The sequence below is a fragment of the Meleagris gallopavo genome, chromosome 5 (genome assembly GCF_905368555.1).
Source record: "Meleagris gallopavo chromosome 5, MGAL_WU_HG_1.1, whole genome shotgun sequence".
Lineage (NCBI taxonomy): Eukaryota > Metazoa > Chordata > Aves > Galliformes > Phasianidae > Meleagris > Meleagris gallopavo.
Window position 1 is genome coordinate 24,342,878 of NC_139408.1, and position 16,677 is coordinate 24,359,554.

Sequence of the window (16,677 nt, forward strand, 5' to 3'; positions counted from 1 at the left end):
AAGTCTTCTTAATAATAACAAGACAATAAGTACAGAATTCTAATGATATGCTGAACAATAAAGAGTGATATATTCATTGCTTACTACTTCAGATGATCATGAGAGCCAAGCATTTGGCAGGAGATAAATCCGGGCAGGTTAGGTCCTCCTAAGATCTGCAGGTTCTCTTATGGAAAGGATTAGGACTATGTTTATTGACACTGTACTGAATATTTGCCACATGCAAGATGACTCTCCAGTATGAATACTTTCACTTGCAGCCACCACAGTGTAAGAGGTGCAAAGACCTTCTGCAAACTACAGTTGTGAGGAATGAAATTAGTATAAGAGATACTCAGTGGGTGGGAGAGCCCTGGTATCAAGCACTTCCTGAATGGACTAACTGTCAGGGATAAGTCAGGCATCCTTATGGCTATTTGGCAAATTGTTTCCTTCTTTTCAAATACACTGTCACTTGTGCCAACATTTGAATTTTACTTACTTTTGAATCAAAAAAAATCATCCTTGGATTGAAAAAACCATGACACAAATTTTGCTCATGGCCTGGAACAGCATACGCATGATTTATGAAAAGTACTAGTCCTCTTTGGTAGGAAATAAGCTTTATGAACAAAAGACTCACTTTAATTTTTTTTTTTTTTTCATTTGCTTGCCTCCCAGTAAGGAAACATAAAAGAAAATGGGGATGATATTTGGATAATCCCATTGTTATCTGAAAACACAGGCAGTCACTTATGTTGTAATTAATGATTATATTTAGAAGGATAATCCCTAATCTTGACATTTTATTTTACAAATTTTTGGGCCTTCCAAAGAGCAGGTGTAGTTTACAGACAAGGTCCATATTTCCCAGCTGGAAAGCAGAAAAAAAGAAACATACTTCAACGGGAAGGTCTTAAATACAACAATCCTTTTCATTCCCTTAAAGGACCACTTCAGCCTCAACGCCAAAATGTAAGGATGACATTAGAATTTGTTTCCTACCAAGGAAGAGAGTTTCTTATTACTGCAAGGGTGAGCTTCAAGGTTTAACAACTCTGAATATCCAAAAAGCTGTACTTTCAAAATACTCCTCAACTCTCATACCCAGAAATGTTATGGATGGAAATAAGAAGAATAAAACTTAAATATCTGATTGCTAGAATATATGAGCACTGATCTGATCATGGATAAATTGATTTAACATTAATGAACAAAATGGTGCATGAAAGAAAATGATTAAGGACAGTTTCCTTCAGGAGTTCTGAACTGCAGACAGTAGAAAAATACAACTGGATACATCTGATAAGTATCTGTGGAACAAGATACTTATTGTGGAACAAAATAAAAACACACAAAACCATTGGACACAAACAAACACAACACATGAATATTGAATTGTCTGGACAGCTCCACTCAAGCTCTTGAATTTGTTTCAAAAGAAAGCAAAAAATCATGTTTTATTAGAGTTCCTGAAAAACAGTGGTTGCTGGAGTCCAGACCTGCCCCACCATCTAAGTGACCATGGTGATACCTTCTTAAGTACAATCTTTTGGAATCATGAGAAGAGCACATCCTATCTGGAAGTGGTTGGTGGGAAAATGGTGGGAGACCTCTCAATAATAACTCATTTCAACTAGGCCTTTATCAGATAGTTATGAATGATGCTATGCATGTCCCAAGAGTTTCTTCAATGGCAATAAGGCACTGCAGACTAGTCTGCACACAGGAGAAAAATGAGGTTTCTCCTCCTCAGCCCCCAGATGAGCTAGCCAAGATGAACAGCAGACAGAGCCCTAGCTCATTGCTCCCAGGACAGCAGCCAGCACATACAAGCCAGCGCAATGAGGAAAACTAACACCATGATGACAAGAGCTTGTGCCTTTTTCTTTTCTGTTGATCCCCAGTAACTGCCTGAATCACAACAAGTCCTAAAGGAAACCTGGTTCTGCCTGCAGTCAGTATACCAGTGCAGAATCCCTTACATAAGGCAGCTTGCAAAGTGATTAAATACAAAATGTCTCACAGTGGCACATAGCTTTCAATGGTTGATGTGTCTGAAAGTTTCTTTGATTCTACGTAATCCCTACACTTTTAGCATGTACTCTTTTAAGATAGAAATGTGTTACTAGGCCATACGCCGGTTACTTGATTCATGATTCTCACCAAATACGGAACCATCTGCCAGACCATCATCCATATGATGCAGAGCCCTGGCCTATGACTGAAGAGGGGCTGCAGTTACCATGCCAGTGAAGGTGGACAAACACCTATACCTACCAGCATCTCCCCATCATGGTCCTATCAGTTCTAGCAAGCGTCAAACACCTTTCAAACATCTTCCTCACAGCCTCAGCTAGAAATTGTTGTCAGCAGCATCTACTTTGCAGCAAACATGTGGTCTCTGCCAGCACCAGTTAAGTTTCCCATATAGGATTCCTCACAGCTGAGCCTCTCAATGCCAGCTGGACTCCAGGAGAGGAAAGTGGTCAAACAAGTGCACTGAGGAGGCTAAGAAGGTGGAATGTGACACCAAACACAAATTTCAGTAGGATGTTCAATTTGGCAGCCAAGATTTCAAATGTCTTATTTGTATCATAGCTACCAATCTCAGCTGCTGTAAGCAATGCTCACCTCCAAATTGCTCTCACTGAGTAATGGCTGTTCTATTCTTTGCAAATACTTGTTCCCTCTTCTTTATGCATATGAAACTCTGAGCTTTGGATCTAAAGGCATAAAGACATCATGCCGCACGTAAGAGATACAGAAAGACAAGAGCTTGCAAGACACTTCCTAGAAGACTTCAAGATCACAGTGCACCCTTTCACTATCTTCAGCCTTCCAGGTGCCCCTGTGTCTGTACGGAAGAGATACCAAGCCATAGAAGAAAGAGCAGGGTACAACAGTAGGGCCAACATTGTGCAAGGTGTTCATGGCAGGCAAAGGTATCAGAAAGGTTCCAGGAGTCACAAAAAACAAATTTAACTCTAAAGAACTGGTGATCTTCAATACACAGACTTGTCAAAAAGATGAAGGAGATGGAGAAAGAGAACCTGATTACTGTACTTCAGTTAGCATTCACAAAATTTGTGACTTTTTAACAGTACCAGCGTTTAGTTGTATCAAGAAACACAACAGGAACTATAGCTCTTCTCTCACCCTTCCCGAAGTGAAAATATATTGATACACTCTTTCCCAAATGAAAAAGTTGACACCATATCACAAATGACCAAGCTGTCATGCAGAATATCAATCACGTCGCCAGAGAAACAAGAGATTTCACATCTATTCATTAGTGCTGTGCCTTCTCAGGAGCAGATAAGGATTCATATAGAAAAGCAATAAAAATGTACACCTTTAAGGAGAAAGCTTTTATTTCCTCCAGCAATATTGTCCAAAAGCTCTTATCGGTAACTAACATTCAACATGAAAGAATAAATATGATTTTTTTTCCCAAAACAACACATTTAAATTTCCACTGAAAGTGAGTTATAGATTCTCCTTTGTTACACTCCATTAAAAAGGTCTAATAAATAAAAATAATTCTGTATGCTTGAATGAATTTCAAGGAACTAGAACATACTGTTGTATGTCTCATCACATCTGAATAAAGGAGATAAAATAGGCAAAGCAAGACAAGAATTAAGGCACCAAGACCACATCATCTTCCCTAGACCCTACAGGAAACTGCTGGTAGAACCAGAAATCAACCCTAGGAAAGCTGACTCCCTTGCCACCCTGTATAAAGACTTAGATAACACAACCTCCCAGTCTGCCCTGCCTAGCTTGAAGTTAAGAATTAAAAAAAAAGGATTTATTCTGTACATTTGCTTTTAGTAGTACATTAGGACAATTGAAAGAACAACAAATGCATCCAGCACTGCCAGTGCTTATAATTCTATTTTGAATTGAGTTCTTTACAGTGTTTTTCTTAAATATGTAGTTTCTGGAGCCATATAATGACATGAAAATTACAGCAACAAAGATTGCTTAATAGTTACCCAGGATAGGAAACACGAACTGGAAAGACTCAGAAACCAGATGGCTCATAAATATGTTTGTTTTAATTTGATGATTTTTAACCCTGTCTTATGATGTGAGACATGAGTTTGTAGACTTTAGGTATCAGAAAACCTGCTCATGCTATACATTTACCCTTTGCCAAACTCAAAAAGGCTAAAGGCAAAGCAGTTTCAGCTGTTGCTTTATCAGCTTTGTTCTTTGTTCCTTTGTGTGGACACACCAGTGTTCTTAACAACAGTTAAGCCTTTTTTTTTTTTTTTTTTTTTTTTTAAACTGAGGGGAGTATTTCTGTGCATATGAAAGCATATTAAACATACTGCGCATAAAATTTAACCTGGGGTCCCAAACTATCTTGCTGCCTCCATTTTAGATTACAAATGTAAACCCCAGCTCTACATTTCAGAGCAGGGTCGGTCTTATCCCCAGTTGTTTCAAAGCACTTCTGCTGTCAACAGTCTGTACATGGCTTTAGTCAGAGCTTATTTCATTTGAAAGGCTAAGGGGTGACATGAACACCACACAACAACACGATGCACCTCGCGTTCCTCACCACTATTTCCATAGCACTGGTGATGGGATCCAGATTATACAACTGAATGGTGTGTCCCATAAAATCATTAACATTTTTGATAACTGAAAAGTTAACAAGGTCCAGAAATAAGAATTTTTCATTAGCAGAACAAGAGAGTTGACAACAATGCTTTCATATTTAGTAAAACAAGATTGTATGTATTTTCACAGAGGTAGAAATTCACAAAGGGGTTGCCACCTCACTGGCACATACTCAACACGGCTGACGTCTAATACTTGCTTCCTTGAAAGAGGATGGAAAGTTGACATCATTAAACTAAGTCAGTCTGTATTCACATTATCTAATTTCAGGTACATAACCCCATAGTTTCTTGCACAAGAAACTTACTGAAATGACCGGGGGGGGGGAGAAATTCTGGAGAAAAAAACAAAACAAAACAACAGCTTATATTTCCCAAAGCAATCTCCACCTATCCTTCCTACTCTAGCAAGGAGACTAACTCTTTTGGTGTCCTTACTCAGCAATTGCCATCTCCTCAGTTTTATTGAAACAAGCTGTACAGGGTCACATTTCTAAAATGATTTAGAAAGTTAGCTTTTAAACTAGGTTGTTACAAAGCATCCCTACAGCCTGACCAATACAGACCAGATGAGACAAGGAGTGCTTTAGGGGTTGGCAGGACAGGTCGGGGTGGGCAGGAATGCTGGAGCAGAGCCAAACTTCACCTGGATGCTGAACTTACATTCACTCACTCTTAAGAGCCCAAGGAAAGCCAGCAGAAGTAGTACTTCTACATTTAAAATTCCACATTTACTTGACTTGCAGCACCTCGCACTGCTCTCAGAGGGAGAATGTCAGTAGCTTTATTAAGTGGGCTGTTGCTTCTTGTCAATCCCCCTTCATGCAGTCACAAAGCTGTTTCTATCAGTAGTGAAATAACTTCTTCAGCTTATTCTGCACATACTCTAGTACTTCAGCAAACGTCAATTTTACTGAAGCTTACTTTAAAAATAACCATTAGCTAATACTGCCATATCTGATAGCCTATGTATTCATAAGCCACGTAAATCTATGCAAAATGGTACATTACATATTAAATTTATATTTAAAATATTATCACAAATATTCACAAGTAAGCCCTGAGTATTGTACAGTTTTGGATAACTGCATCCATTGACAAAAATGTGGAATAGCGATTGTTTAAAGCCTTTTTTTTTTTTGTGTGTGTGTGTGTGTGTGTGTGTGTGTGCATAGATTTTCAAGTCCTGAAGTAAGTGAAAAAATTACTCTCCATCCAGAAAAAAAAAAACTTTTTTTCCCTCTTTCATTAATCTTCATGAGTACATATATGCAAGAAAGCACAAAAGAAAGGAAAAAGTGTTTGGAAATTACAAAGGTAGAGGGAGAAATAAAAAAGCTATGCCTCACCAGAAACTTATCAGCATATCAAAAATGAAATTAGCTTTTAGAGGGGAAGCCAAATGCTTGTGTCTAATCAGAGCAAATAAATTACAGTTTCAGATGAGGTGAAAAGAGCTGGATTTGCAGAAGACTCTTCCTTTTCTGTTCTGAATTGCCAGAATTCAAGCTCTTTTGAAGCAAGAAAATAAAAGCCAACTTAGTTTATTCAGCACCCTTTGCTTATCATTAATTCACAAGGCTATTTTTGTAGATCTTACTGACTTTCAAATTTCTTCTCTGAGACCGCAACAGAGTGAAAAACACAATCTGTCAAACTCTGAAAAAGTTCAAACTCTGCTAATAGCTTGACAGATCTTGAAAGGGCAGAAGGCATGTGGGACTTCAGGAAACTTGGAAAAAAAACCAAAAAAGGCAATAGTTGGTATTCTCTGATCAATATACTTAGTCTCCAATATTAGAGCTTATAAGAATTAGAAAGTTTACTGTCTCATTAAAAACCTAGGATGAATTGCTAGCCTACACGGGGTTAAAGAAAGCTTCTTTCAGAGATTTTAAATGTTATTCAGGCTCCTGTAGAGACTGTAAACACACAAAATGCTCCTGTTGTGAATTACAGACTTTAAAAGTGTTGCTAATGTAAAGAAATCTGGATTCCAGCATATATCCAGTACACACCAAAAGTCATGCAGCAAACTCCAAAAAGATGTTAAAGGCCAAGGAAATTTCGTATTAGTCTACCCTTAGCTGAAGTGAAATTGGCAAATACGTATTAATGACTTAGAGTCCAGTAAGAAAAAAAAATACAAACAGCAGATACTCAGAAAATGAAAATTATAGTTAAATGCAACGAAAACAGAAATCTCCAAAAGATCATGACATACAAGGTATTAGAAGTGCCTAAGAATAATCATTTAGACTCCTTACGTACCTAAACCATTAGTGAAGGGCACCAGGTTCTGCAAGATCATCAAATGAACTACACAATGAGGCAAATCATTTTTTAGTTCGGTTCCGCTTTGAATTCAGATTTGCTTGAGATTACTTAATTCAGGCTGACAGCTGCTAACCAACTTGCTTTGGTAATGCCAGACCACTCTGGTAATGCCAGACCACTCTGGTTAGGCTCACCATCTCCTCCAGAAGAGAGCTCTTACCTCCTGCTTCCTGCTCACCCTGAACTTTTCCTGTCCTCTCCACATACCCACGGCTTCCTCCTGCCTCCTTAGGGCCAACAGCTATGAGGGGAACAAGGAATCACTGCCCTGCAGCAGAGAAGCAGGAGTTAAGCTCCTCAAGTCTTTTCTTTCCTGCACATATAACAGTACAGAAATACACAAGCACATCTACACGAGCAGGAGTAATGGCACAACTGCCAAAGCCAGCTGAGGGGTCCAGCAGATATTTACAGAGCAATCTTGGGACAGTTTGAATCCAAAATACTGCCCATCACCTCCTAGCAGAGCACTCAGAGTTCACCCTCAGCATACTGGGAAAGGTCCAGGTCACATCTGCAGAGTGATTTGAACCAACTCTGCATTGCCATGTGGATATAGGAGATTGTGAGGGCCCTGTGGCGAGGCAGAGAGGAGGAAGCTGGGTGCAAAATTGTCCAGAGCCTCACTGAGTTTGAGGTTGCTCCTGTGCTGATAGCATCTCCGCTGTAGGAAGCAGGGTTTCAGTGAACTGTGAATCTGAACCAGGAATGTGTTAGGTTCATTTCATATGTAGGTTCTAATAAGAATTCAGGAATTGGGTTGGTTCTGATTCAAGGGGAAAAAGTTCCAGTTTGGGTTTCATTTGGCTCCTGGATAGTACAAAAACTTATTATGACAATGCAGGAACAGACGCTTCTTGCTTCTGTACTTTCTTCTGTGCTCCAAATCACTACCACGTCCCTCCATTTCACTGCCTAGAATGTCTGTCACTCAATTGCTTTATCACTCCTATATTTTGAATATATAAATGTATATCCCTAGAAGTACAGACAAAGTGGAGAGGTTTTAACGCAAGAAAATTTGGCTGTCTATATACCCAAGCACATGCTGTAATACACACTGAATAAGAAAAGCCCTAAGTGAGCAACTGAAATGTACGAATAAATACATAATTCTTGGCTAATTTGCCAAAGCTTTTGGGATTTCAGAAACCAATTAGCTGAAAATCTGTGATGTCTTATTAACAGACATGGCTCTCCCATCAGAAAGGGCAAAGTTAAAATGAGTTGCAAGGATACATCTGTGCTTTCTGGAAAGACTTCATCTTTTTATTCTATACTTTACACTCTTTCCCAACTACCTTCATCTTTGATAAGCTGATACATCAATAGGTGTCTCTTTCTTCTTTTTTTAAACTTAGACAATGCTATTCTCAAGGAATTTCTTGTAAAGCCAGTTAGAAACTTTAACAAGTTTTGCATTGACAAGTGGAAGGAAATACTGTACATATGTATGTACAGAATACATACAATCATGTAAAATTTTACATTTTCCCAGCCAGCTTTATCTTAAGGAGCACACAGTGAAAAACAAACTGAAATCCTAAAGAAATAAAACCTGGCCTGTGGGTGAACGTCTCACTAAAATTCTGAGTTATTTCCTCAGTGTATATTGACAGAGCTGTCTTTCCTAGTTGACTGAATGGCTTCCTTTCACACCTCTTTGTTTTCATTATTTCTCAAAAGCCCATCAATTGTGCTGGTATCATATATGCTAGAAGCAGCAGCACTGTGCAGGTGCAGCAGCACTGTGGATGTACAGCAGCTCAAGAAAAGCTCTTAGATATGGCATATCTCAGGGATGCAAAATGCTTCAGGGAGATGCTGCCACTGGCTTGGGAGCTGCAGTCTTTCAGGCCATTCAAAACCTGGGCAGATCCTGATGCTAATCTCCATTTGCTCCACTGCAAAGGTCCTATAGGTTGATCTCCCCTTCTGCACATCAGGCCTAAAAAGGAAGGAACCTGGCACCCTCCAGACACAGATGCTCTGACCTCTAAAGTTGCTGAATAAGGCACAATCTGAACCACACAAGAGGCAAATAAGAAGTGCTGCTGTGCACACACAACACACTGGCGTCATCTGTAACCTCTTACACAAGATCTCACTTCTCCCTATTCACTCAGCCCTTTTGTCAGACCAGCTGTAACTCATCTCTCATCAAACACCTCAGCTCACCACTTCTCTGAGCTGGCTTGCTCTCATGACTGCCATGGGTGTCATCTTTACGTGCACAGATACGTGGGCCCTGCTGATGGCAAGCCACATCAAAGCACTGGGTTTATTATACTCCAGGAGAGGAGTGAAGCAGTAGAGCAATTACATTGGAATGAGAGGAAGAGGAATTGTGAGAGGAAGAACTGATGCTGAGAGACAGGAAAAGACTATAAGCTTGATCCAATTAATTAACATAATTAATGTCATTATTTTCCTCCTCTGATTTAAGCATTCAGTACAGAAATCATGCTTACTTGTAAGAATCTCAGATAAAAGTCTCCAGACACAGAAGGCAAGATGTTCTACTGCTGCAACTGTGCTCACATAGAGATCTATCAATTTGCATTAACTAAGAACTCCATGAATTCCTTCCTCTCCATTTATTTCTGAAAAGAGCTCACCTGCCTCTCTTCTCAGCAACTGCTTTGTGCTTCTGCTTTCACTAGTGGTTTGCAAAAAAATTTAGGTTATCTTTGTTCCTTTATATTTCTGAGGAATTTGATTCAGCCCCTGCGTCTATATGCAGCAATGAACACCAGCCTGAGGACAACTTGCACATACAAATCCAGGTACAAATCGCTATGTGCTATTCCAAGATAACTGAGCAGCTTTAATACTGGATGTTTCAAGTTACTGGCAAACCCAAAGAATTAGAAAAGAAATCAAAACCTTCATAGGTCGATCTGAAAATTTTTCAAGTGTTTTATTAATCTACAAACTGCCCATTTCAGGGAGTGCTGAACTACAGTATTTCAATTCAAAACTAAACATGTAATATTAAATTGTGTGTTCATTTTTAAAAATAAAGGTTCCAGATTTTTAAATAAAAGGCTTATTTAAATAAAAATTTAAATTCAAAATCCATGAAAACAGTTTGACTCACTTGAAATTCCTTAACATGCACTCACTTGTGCACACACAAAACATGTATACACAACAGCTCAAAACACAGATCATTTTATAAGATATTTTAGTCTTACCATGTCAGCATTTTTCACTGAAATTAATTCAAGAATAAGAAGTGTCTCCACTCTAGTCGCATGTACACCATAGGTGCACTTTTACACACTAGCACCACCAGCACATACACTCAACCACACAAACAGGCTGAAGACATGGGCCTCTGTATCTGCTATACGAGCTCTGGAGGTGGGAGAGGAATGCTTTTGAAATATCACTGAACTGAGGCTTCCTTTTCTCTAACTTTGATGGTATAGACCAATTAAAAACTGTGAAGTTACGGTAATTCTGACAGAATTCTATTGCCAATCACAAGACACTATGTTCATCTTTAAAGTAGCAGTACACACATCTCACTACAAGACTTCTTCCTCTTTCACTTCAGTCCTTTCTCTTGACACAGTTTACAAATCTCCAGTGCTTGTCTTCACGTGCTCCCTTACCACTGGACTCTCATCTGTATCCTATCATTTTTCACATTTCATTTGTATTTTAAAGGGTCCTTAACCCATTGTAATGTTTGTGACTTCAAAATAACTCTTTTTTATTTCGATGCTTGAATTTCAGTGACAGAATTGCTTGAATTGAATATCTAGACTGGGCACAGCATCTGTAGATACACTTTCATTTGCATAATAAAGAGCCATGAAGTTATCTCCCAAGTTAAATTTCAAGGATCATTTGATGCTAATCTGGACCTACCTTAATGAAAATACTGAAAGTATGACAGTAACTGTATGCTACTTTAACGCAGCAGAGATAGGCACAAGTAAAAGAAAAAAGCAGCAAAGAAACAAAGAAGCAGAAGAAAATGCAGCCCTCTTCCACTCAAGCCATGATCTTCTCTACTGAAAGGAATACTCAAGTCAGTAAAGGTTTATTTTAAGATCCATAAATCTGTTCTCAGCTGGTTTATGACAAAATGAAGTATTCCTGTATAGTATGTTCATTCATGTGTGGATTTACTAAACTTAAACCAGCTTGTACACAATATATAAAACAGACAAGCTCAGTTTTAAGAAGTAGGGAGACCCATGGGGAGGGGGAGAGAATTTTCTGGATTTCTGAAAAGAATTTGCAGGATAAATGCAAGGGTCAAGTAGGAGCCGGGAATGGAGCATTCAGCTCTGCCACGCTGATACATGATAACACACTCACACCTCTTAACTGTGCTGACCACCTTACTCCTCAACCAGCCTGTCAGCCTTCCCATAACTACAACTGCTTTCCAGGCTGAAATTAAACATAAAACATCCTGTCCTCTGACAGCTCTAATACAACTATTAGAAAGGGCTATACAAAGAGTAACTGGACAAAATGCCTCTACTAATATTATCTGAGGATCTGTGGTTATGATCCAATAGCTGAAGTTCTGAGCCAATGACATAACCTGAGTACACTTCAGTATGGGGTTTGAGATTTGCCAGAAGCATATATCATGCTGTAATTTTGCAAATAGCTTGCAATCCACACCCAGAAGCAAGAGCACACCATCTGGCCAAGTACAACCCTGTTGTTTTTGTTGTTGTTGTTTTTTGTTTGTTTGTTTTACAGAGATGAGGACTGACTTCCCCCTTCCATCAAGCTCAGGTAATCAAAGGAGAATCAGTCTCTATGAAGACAAAACAATTCATGTGGTGACTTTGTTTACTTACTTCCATGCCACTTTCCAAGACCAGAGGTTAGAGTCCTATCTCAGCCTCAGAATGACTGTGAAGTTGCCCTGACATTGACCAATGCACATTGGTACACTGAATCCTTTTCTGTTCATTGTGTTCTTGGTTGGCTGAGGTGTCTGGTTTTGTTTCCGTTTTTTTCTGTTTTCTCTAACTTTCTGTATGTTCTTGCAGAGTCTTGATTTTTACTCATCCAAATGAGTTCTGACCTCTTCCCGTGTTACAGCCTGTCTAAAATTTTCAGTGGATTTGAACTCTTACATTACCCTAAAAGCTCATCAGAAAGACATATGGCAGCCAGTAAAACAAAACAGAGAAAAGCAGACCTATAAATTCCCTCATTACCAGGGCTGTAGGCTTTCCAAAGAAAGAAGGAAATATAAAGCCACTCTACAAATCTGATCTGGGAAAGCTTCCTCAGTGGAAACAGAAGTGGTTTCAAAAATCATTACCTGCAGAGCCTTAGAACTGACCATAATATCCAGTGAGATGAGCCACTCTCAAGTGAAGATCAGGCTAGCAGCTAAATACTCATGCATTCAAGCCTCTCCTCTGGTGATTGAGATGTTTTTGGCAGATGACTGGACAGAAATTGCAAAATGTACATTTGTTTTTCTTTAGCTCTTTACTTGCACTTTTTGAAATGCACCTTTTCTCTATTTTTTTTTCTTAAAAATTAATCTCTGCTCTAATACAACCATGCTTCAAATGACTGACTTGGAGATAAAGCAAGTATAATGACTACTCCTTATGCTAACCTTATTCACATGTTGAAAGTCACTACACTAAAAACATGTGGATCACACTTAGCACGGTGAAATAGCACGGCATATGAGCAGAGGCTGTGGGGGGAGACAGCTCTGCTTACATGGAATGTACTTTCCCTGGGTCCTTTCGATGATAAAGCTCTCTCCTCCCCATGGAAGTAACAGGAGAGAAAAAGCCTGAAATCAAAGACTCTAAGCTATGTCTTGGCACTCACTTGTAACTAGAACTAAATGGTGAAACCTGCTTAAAAAAACTGATGTCCCAGCATATCTTCATATAAAAATAAAATTAAAATAAAATAAAATAAAAATTACATACATGCACAGCATTTAGCACAAAATAGAGAAATCCTTACTGCACTAGCAAGAGCAAGCTGTAGCTCTGAACAACCTGTTTGCCTCATCTTCTCCACTGCCTGGAATTAATATGATTTGTTGCACTGAAAAACACAGAAGTATCTCCTGATCCTACTCCAGGGATCAACATGATGTTCCTCTCTCTGCACTGGGCTTACTATTGTAACCTCATTCTCTGGGAAGTTCAGTATGTCCTGGTAAGGATTTGCAGATTTTTCTCTCCTAGTTTTCACAATACAAATTTTTTACCACAGTGCATATGTTCCACTCCTGCCTTCTTTCTTCCATTGTCATTTATGTGCATTCTACCACTTTCCAACTTCTCTCCTGTTACTGCTGCTTCCCTCCTAATATCTCCTTCCTCTTCTCCTACACTGATTTCACTCCTCTTGCTGTGTTTCAGAACCAAAGCTGACCGACAAATAGAGCAGCACAAAGATTCCTTTCAAAACTCAGCCTGAGCACAACTATCTAGGTAGGAGCTCATAACTCTGTCTTTTATAGTCTGGATTGCATTTTTTCCCTTTATCCATCCTCATCTCTTCTCGATGGACAAAACATCTTTTACAAATTTACCTCTTCCCTTAAGCAACCTTTTCTATTCCAGGAGCATTACTTTCCCCCATCTTTAGAGCACAGTCCCAAAGAAAGCAATCCTGTAGTCACAGAGTCGAAACGGTACTGGGGGATAGCTGTTAATGTTATGCTGAACCATTGTACAATGACAGAACCTATCTCCAGTGTAACAGCCTCAGTCAGCTCAAGTCCTTATTAAACTCCAGATCACCTATTCATTTCAGTGAACAAAATTTACTTAGAATCAATAACCACCAAGATTTATCTTCCCACATCACACACTTAATATATGTTTGACACCATTATTTTCCTCCCCACCTCTTACTTCCACAGCGTTCTGAAAATAACGCTTTACTGTTTTTAAAGGTAGAAGAGAATGGGCAAAGAAATAAGTCAGAGTCCCCCGTGGGGAGAAGAGGGAGTTGGTACCACGGGTCGCGGGGGCAAAAAGAGCAAGTTACTCACCCACGGCGGCGGCCCAGAGCAGCAGCGGTGCTGGGGCAGCGGGGCTCATGGCTGAGCGGGGCCGGGCGCTCGGGGCTGGGGCGGGCAGGGGCCGTGCCCGACTTGCTGCGGGCTCCGCTGGAGCACTGAGGTTGGGCTCGGGCTGCCTCGGAGAAGAATTCCCACCTCCTGCTCACGAAGGCTCGCATGGGTCCTAGAGCCCTCGCTTTCTTCCACCCTCCCTTTCACTCCTCCTCCTTTTTTGCATGCCGCTCCTGCACGATCAGCAAATCCACAAGGAGGTTGCTCTGGACAGGCATTAGTATTCACTAAGAAAAGCTGAATTCAGCATCGCATTGGGCTGTTACCCCTTCTTAGTCTTCTCCTGAAGCTGCCTCTGTGACACACAAAGGTCCACATCGGGACCGAACTCAGTTGTACTGAAGATCGCAGACAGACATAAAATCACAGAAAAATCATAAAAATACTCCCTAGTCCGGAAATCCCTGTCACTGGCTGCTGTGAAAAAGAAATGGGGCTTCATTGCCCAGAGCAGATATATCCACCTTTCTTTCCTTACAGCCGCTCATCCCTGAGAGAGGCAGCCTCACCTGGTGAGAAAAGTCCCAGAAACCGACGCCACAGGAAGGTGCCAGTGCCCTGCCTTCAAGCTTTCTGCATTCACCCTTTATCACTTCTCTTGTTAAATTCCTTTTTCCTCTGGCCTGTTAGCATCCCAATTACATTATTTTACCTTCAATGTGTCCACCTGTTGGTTGTGGGTTTTTTTCCTTCACAGTGAAGTTTATTTTAAAGTAACTATTCTTTTTTTTTTTTTATCAGAATACATTGTTTCTGACTTAATTCTCCATGTATGTACCCCCCCTCTGGGTGAGGAGTGCCATAGCCCAAATAAGCACAACTTAATGTGGAGGTAGGCTAAAATAATTCAGACTGGAAACTTCAAATTTAACAGGGAGTACCCGAGACTCAACAAAATACCATCTCATTGTGTGTGATGGAGAAATTTGGAGCTTACAAGCATTAAATCCCTGGTAGGATAGGCATGTCTGTCACTTTCAAGGACCTGCTTTCCATTTTTAGTTATGGTTTTTAGAATAAAATACAAATCTGTGGATCTTCCATTGACCTATAAGAAGCATGCACCATTCAGGGATAGAATTTGTGCTTTTGTGCCATAATCTTTTACTTGGATCTTTGCATTTACTCCTTGTTCAGCAGTGTATTATTTCAACAGATTTAAGAAGATGTATTTTTGAATATGACCTGGATTTGGAAGAAATAGTCATTCTGAGGCTCTCCTCTACTGCTACATCAATTATAAAAGTGTAGTAACAAGACAGACATTAATGGTTTCTTATAAACCGAGTTGACATAAACTGCCTCACAAGCAAAGAAATAGAGCAAGAACAGTGTATGTTCCTACCTCAGAAAAAAGAAATTAAAAAAAAGATTATAGCTAAGTCTGCCAGCTTTCCATCTCTTCATAAATAACTTCCTTGGCTGATGCTCTGGGACTGCAAAGCAGATAATTTTTTACTCTAGTTGTTACACAAGTAGAGGTAACTCAGGAATTCCTATGCTTGCCTAAAACCTCCTATAAACAGAAAGGTATCTGTGTCTGAAGGAACTGGTAGCAGCAGCAGATACAGACAAATAACATTGTATCTCACAACACTCATTTTTAAATCAGTTCATATCTTTCACAGTTTTCAGTTAGTTTGGCCAAGACAGATGAACTCTGAGTTTCATTTCACAAATGAGAGGCAGTCTATAAAAATGAAATAGATGCATGTGATGCTTTTAAGCAGGAAGTAAAATCAGAGGAGAGGGAAACGAATTTAAGACTAACTGGTTCATTAGCCAGTTTGGAGGGTACGAGTCCTCACTCAGGAAAGTAAACCTTGGTCTATTGGAAGGTCTGAAGTTAATCCTTGGCAAGGTAATCCACACCTGCCAAGCAAAGGAAGTCACTCAGAGAAAAGTCGGTATTATAGGGAATAAAAATTTTTAAAGATAAAGGATGGGGCATGGAAAAACAATACAAGAAGCTATTCAGGGTGTGAAAATAGAGGTCACACCAATGGCCAACACTTGGAAAAAGGGACACGAACTACAAGCAAATGGCACTTGCCAACAGCTTGCAAGTAGTCAAAAGCATGTACAGCAAGATGCAAAAGCTATCACCAAAAAGGGAATAACAGTAACACCACTAATTCAAATGAAATCTCTATAGAAGTAATTAGAAGCAATGAACAGTGCTGTATCAGCAGAGAGCTATCAGTCTAAAAGCAACTGTGACAATAGCATGCTTTTAAATTGGGCACTGATACACAAGCTAGAGCACTGCCAGTATCTGGATACCAGCAACATACTGAAAATATGCAGAAGTCTTGAATAGTGATAGCATTTCTGGCTCTGCAACTCAGAAACAACAAGCCCAGGAGAAGGAAGCAAATATGCTTATCCTATTCTTAGATCCTGCAAACACAGTACAGAGGGCAGCTCAGAACTTTGATCTAACCCATAAAGGTCAGTATTGTGTTTTTAAGTTTTACTGTAACAGAGATATCTTTGCTAACAACGGATGTAAGCTAAGTTCATTGATACTGGAGCAAATACTTTCACACAAAAACCAAGTAATCAATCTATTTGTCCATACAGAATTATACTGGGTCCTAAAAGACTACAAAGTACTCATTTCCTTCC

General features: G+C 39.6%; 1 protein-coding gene across 2 annotated transcripts in view; it reads right to left on the reverse strand.

The window, feature by feature from the left end:
- The window catches only part of LTK (leukocyte receptor tyrosine kinase), an 83,167-nt gene extending 69,042 nt beyond the window's left edge, over positions 1 to 14,125 (reverse strand). Inside the window, exon 1 of one of the 2 annotated variants that reach the window (XM_085224781.1) lies at positions 13,969 to 14,125. In XM_085224781.1, the coding sequence (XP_085080907.1) occupies positions 13,969 to 14,017 (49 nt within the window). In that variant the 5' untranslated portion in view covers positions 14,018 to 14,125. Of the gene's footprint in view, positions 1 to 3,262; positions 3,278 to 13,968 lie in introns of those variants that run through there. The other variant, XM_085224782.1, reaches the window with a different exon arrangement.
- Between the last annotated feature and the right edge of the window lie 2,552 nt (positions 14,126 to 16,677).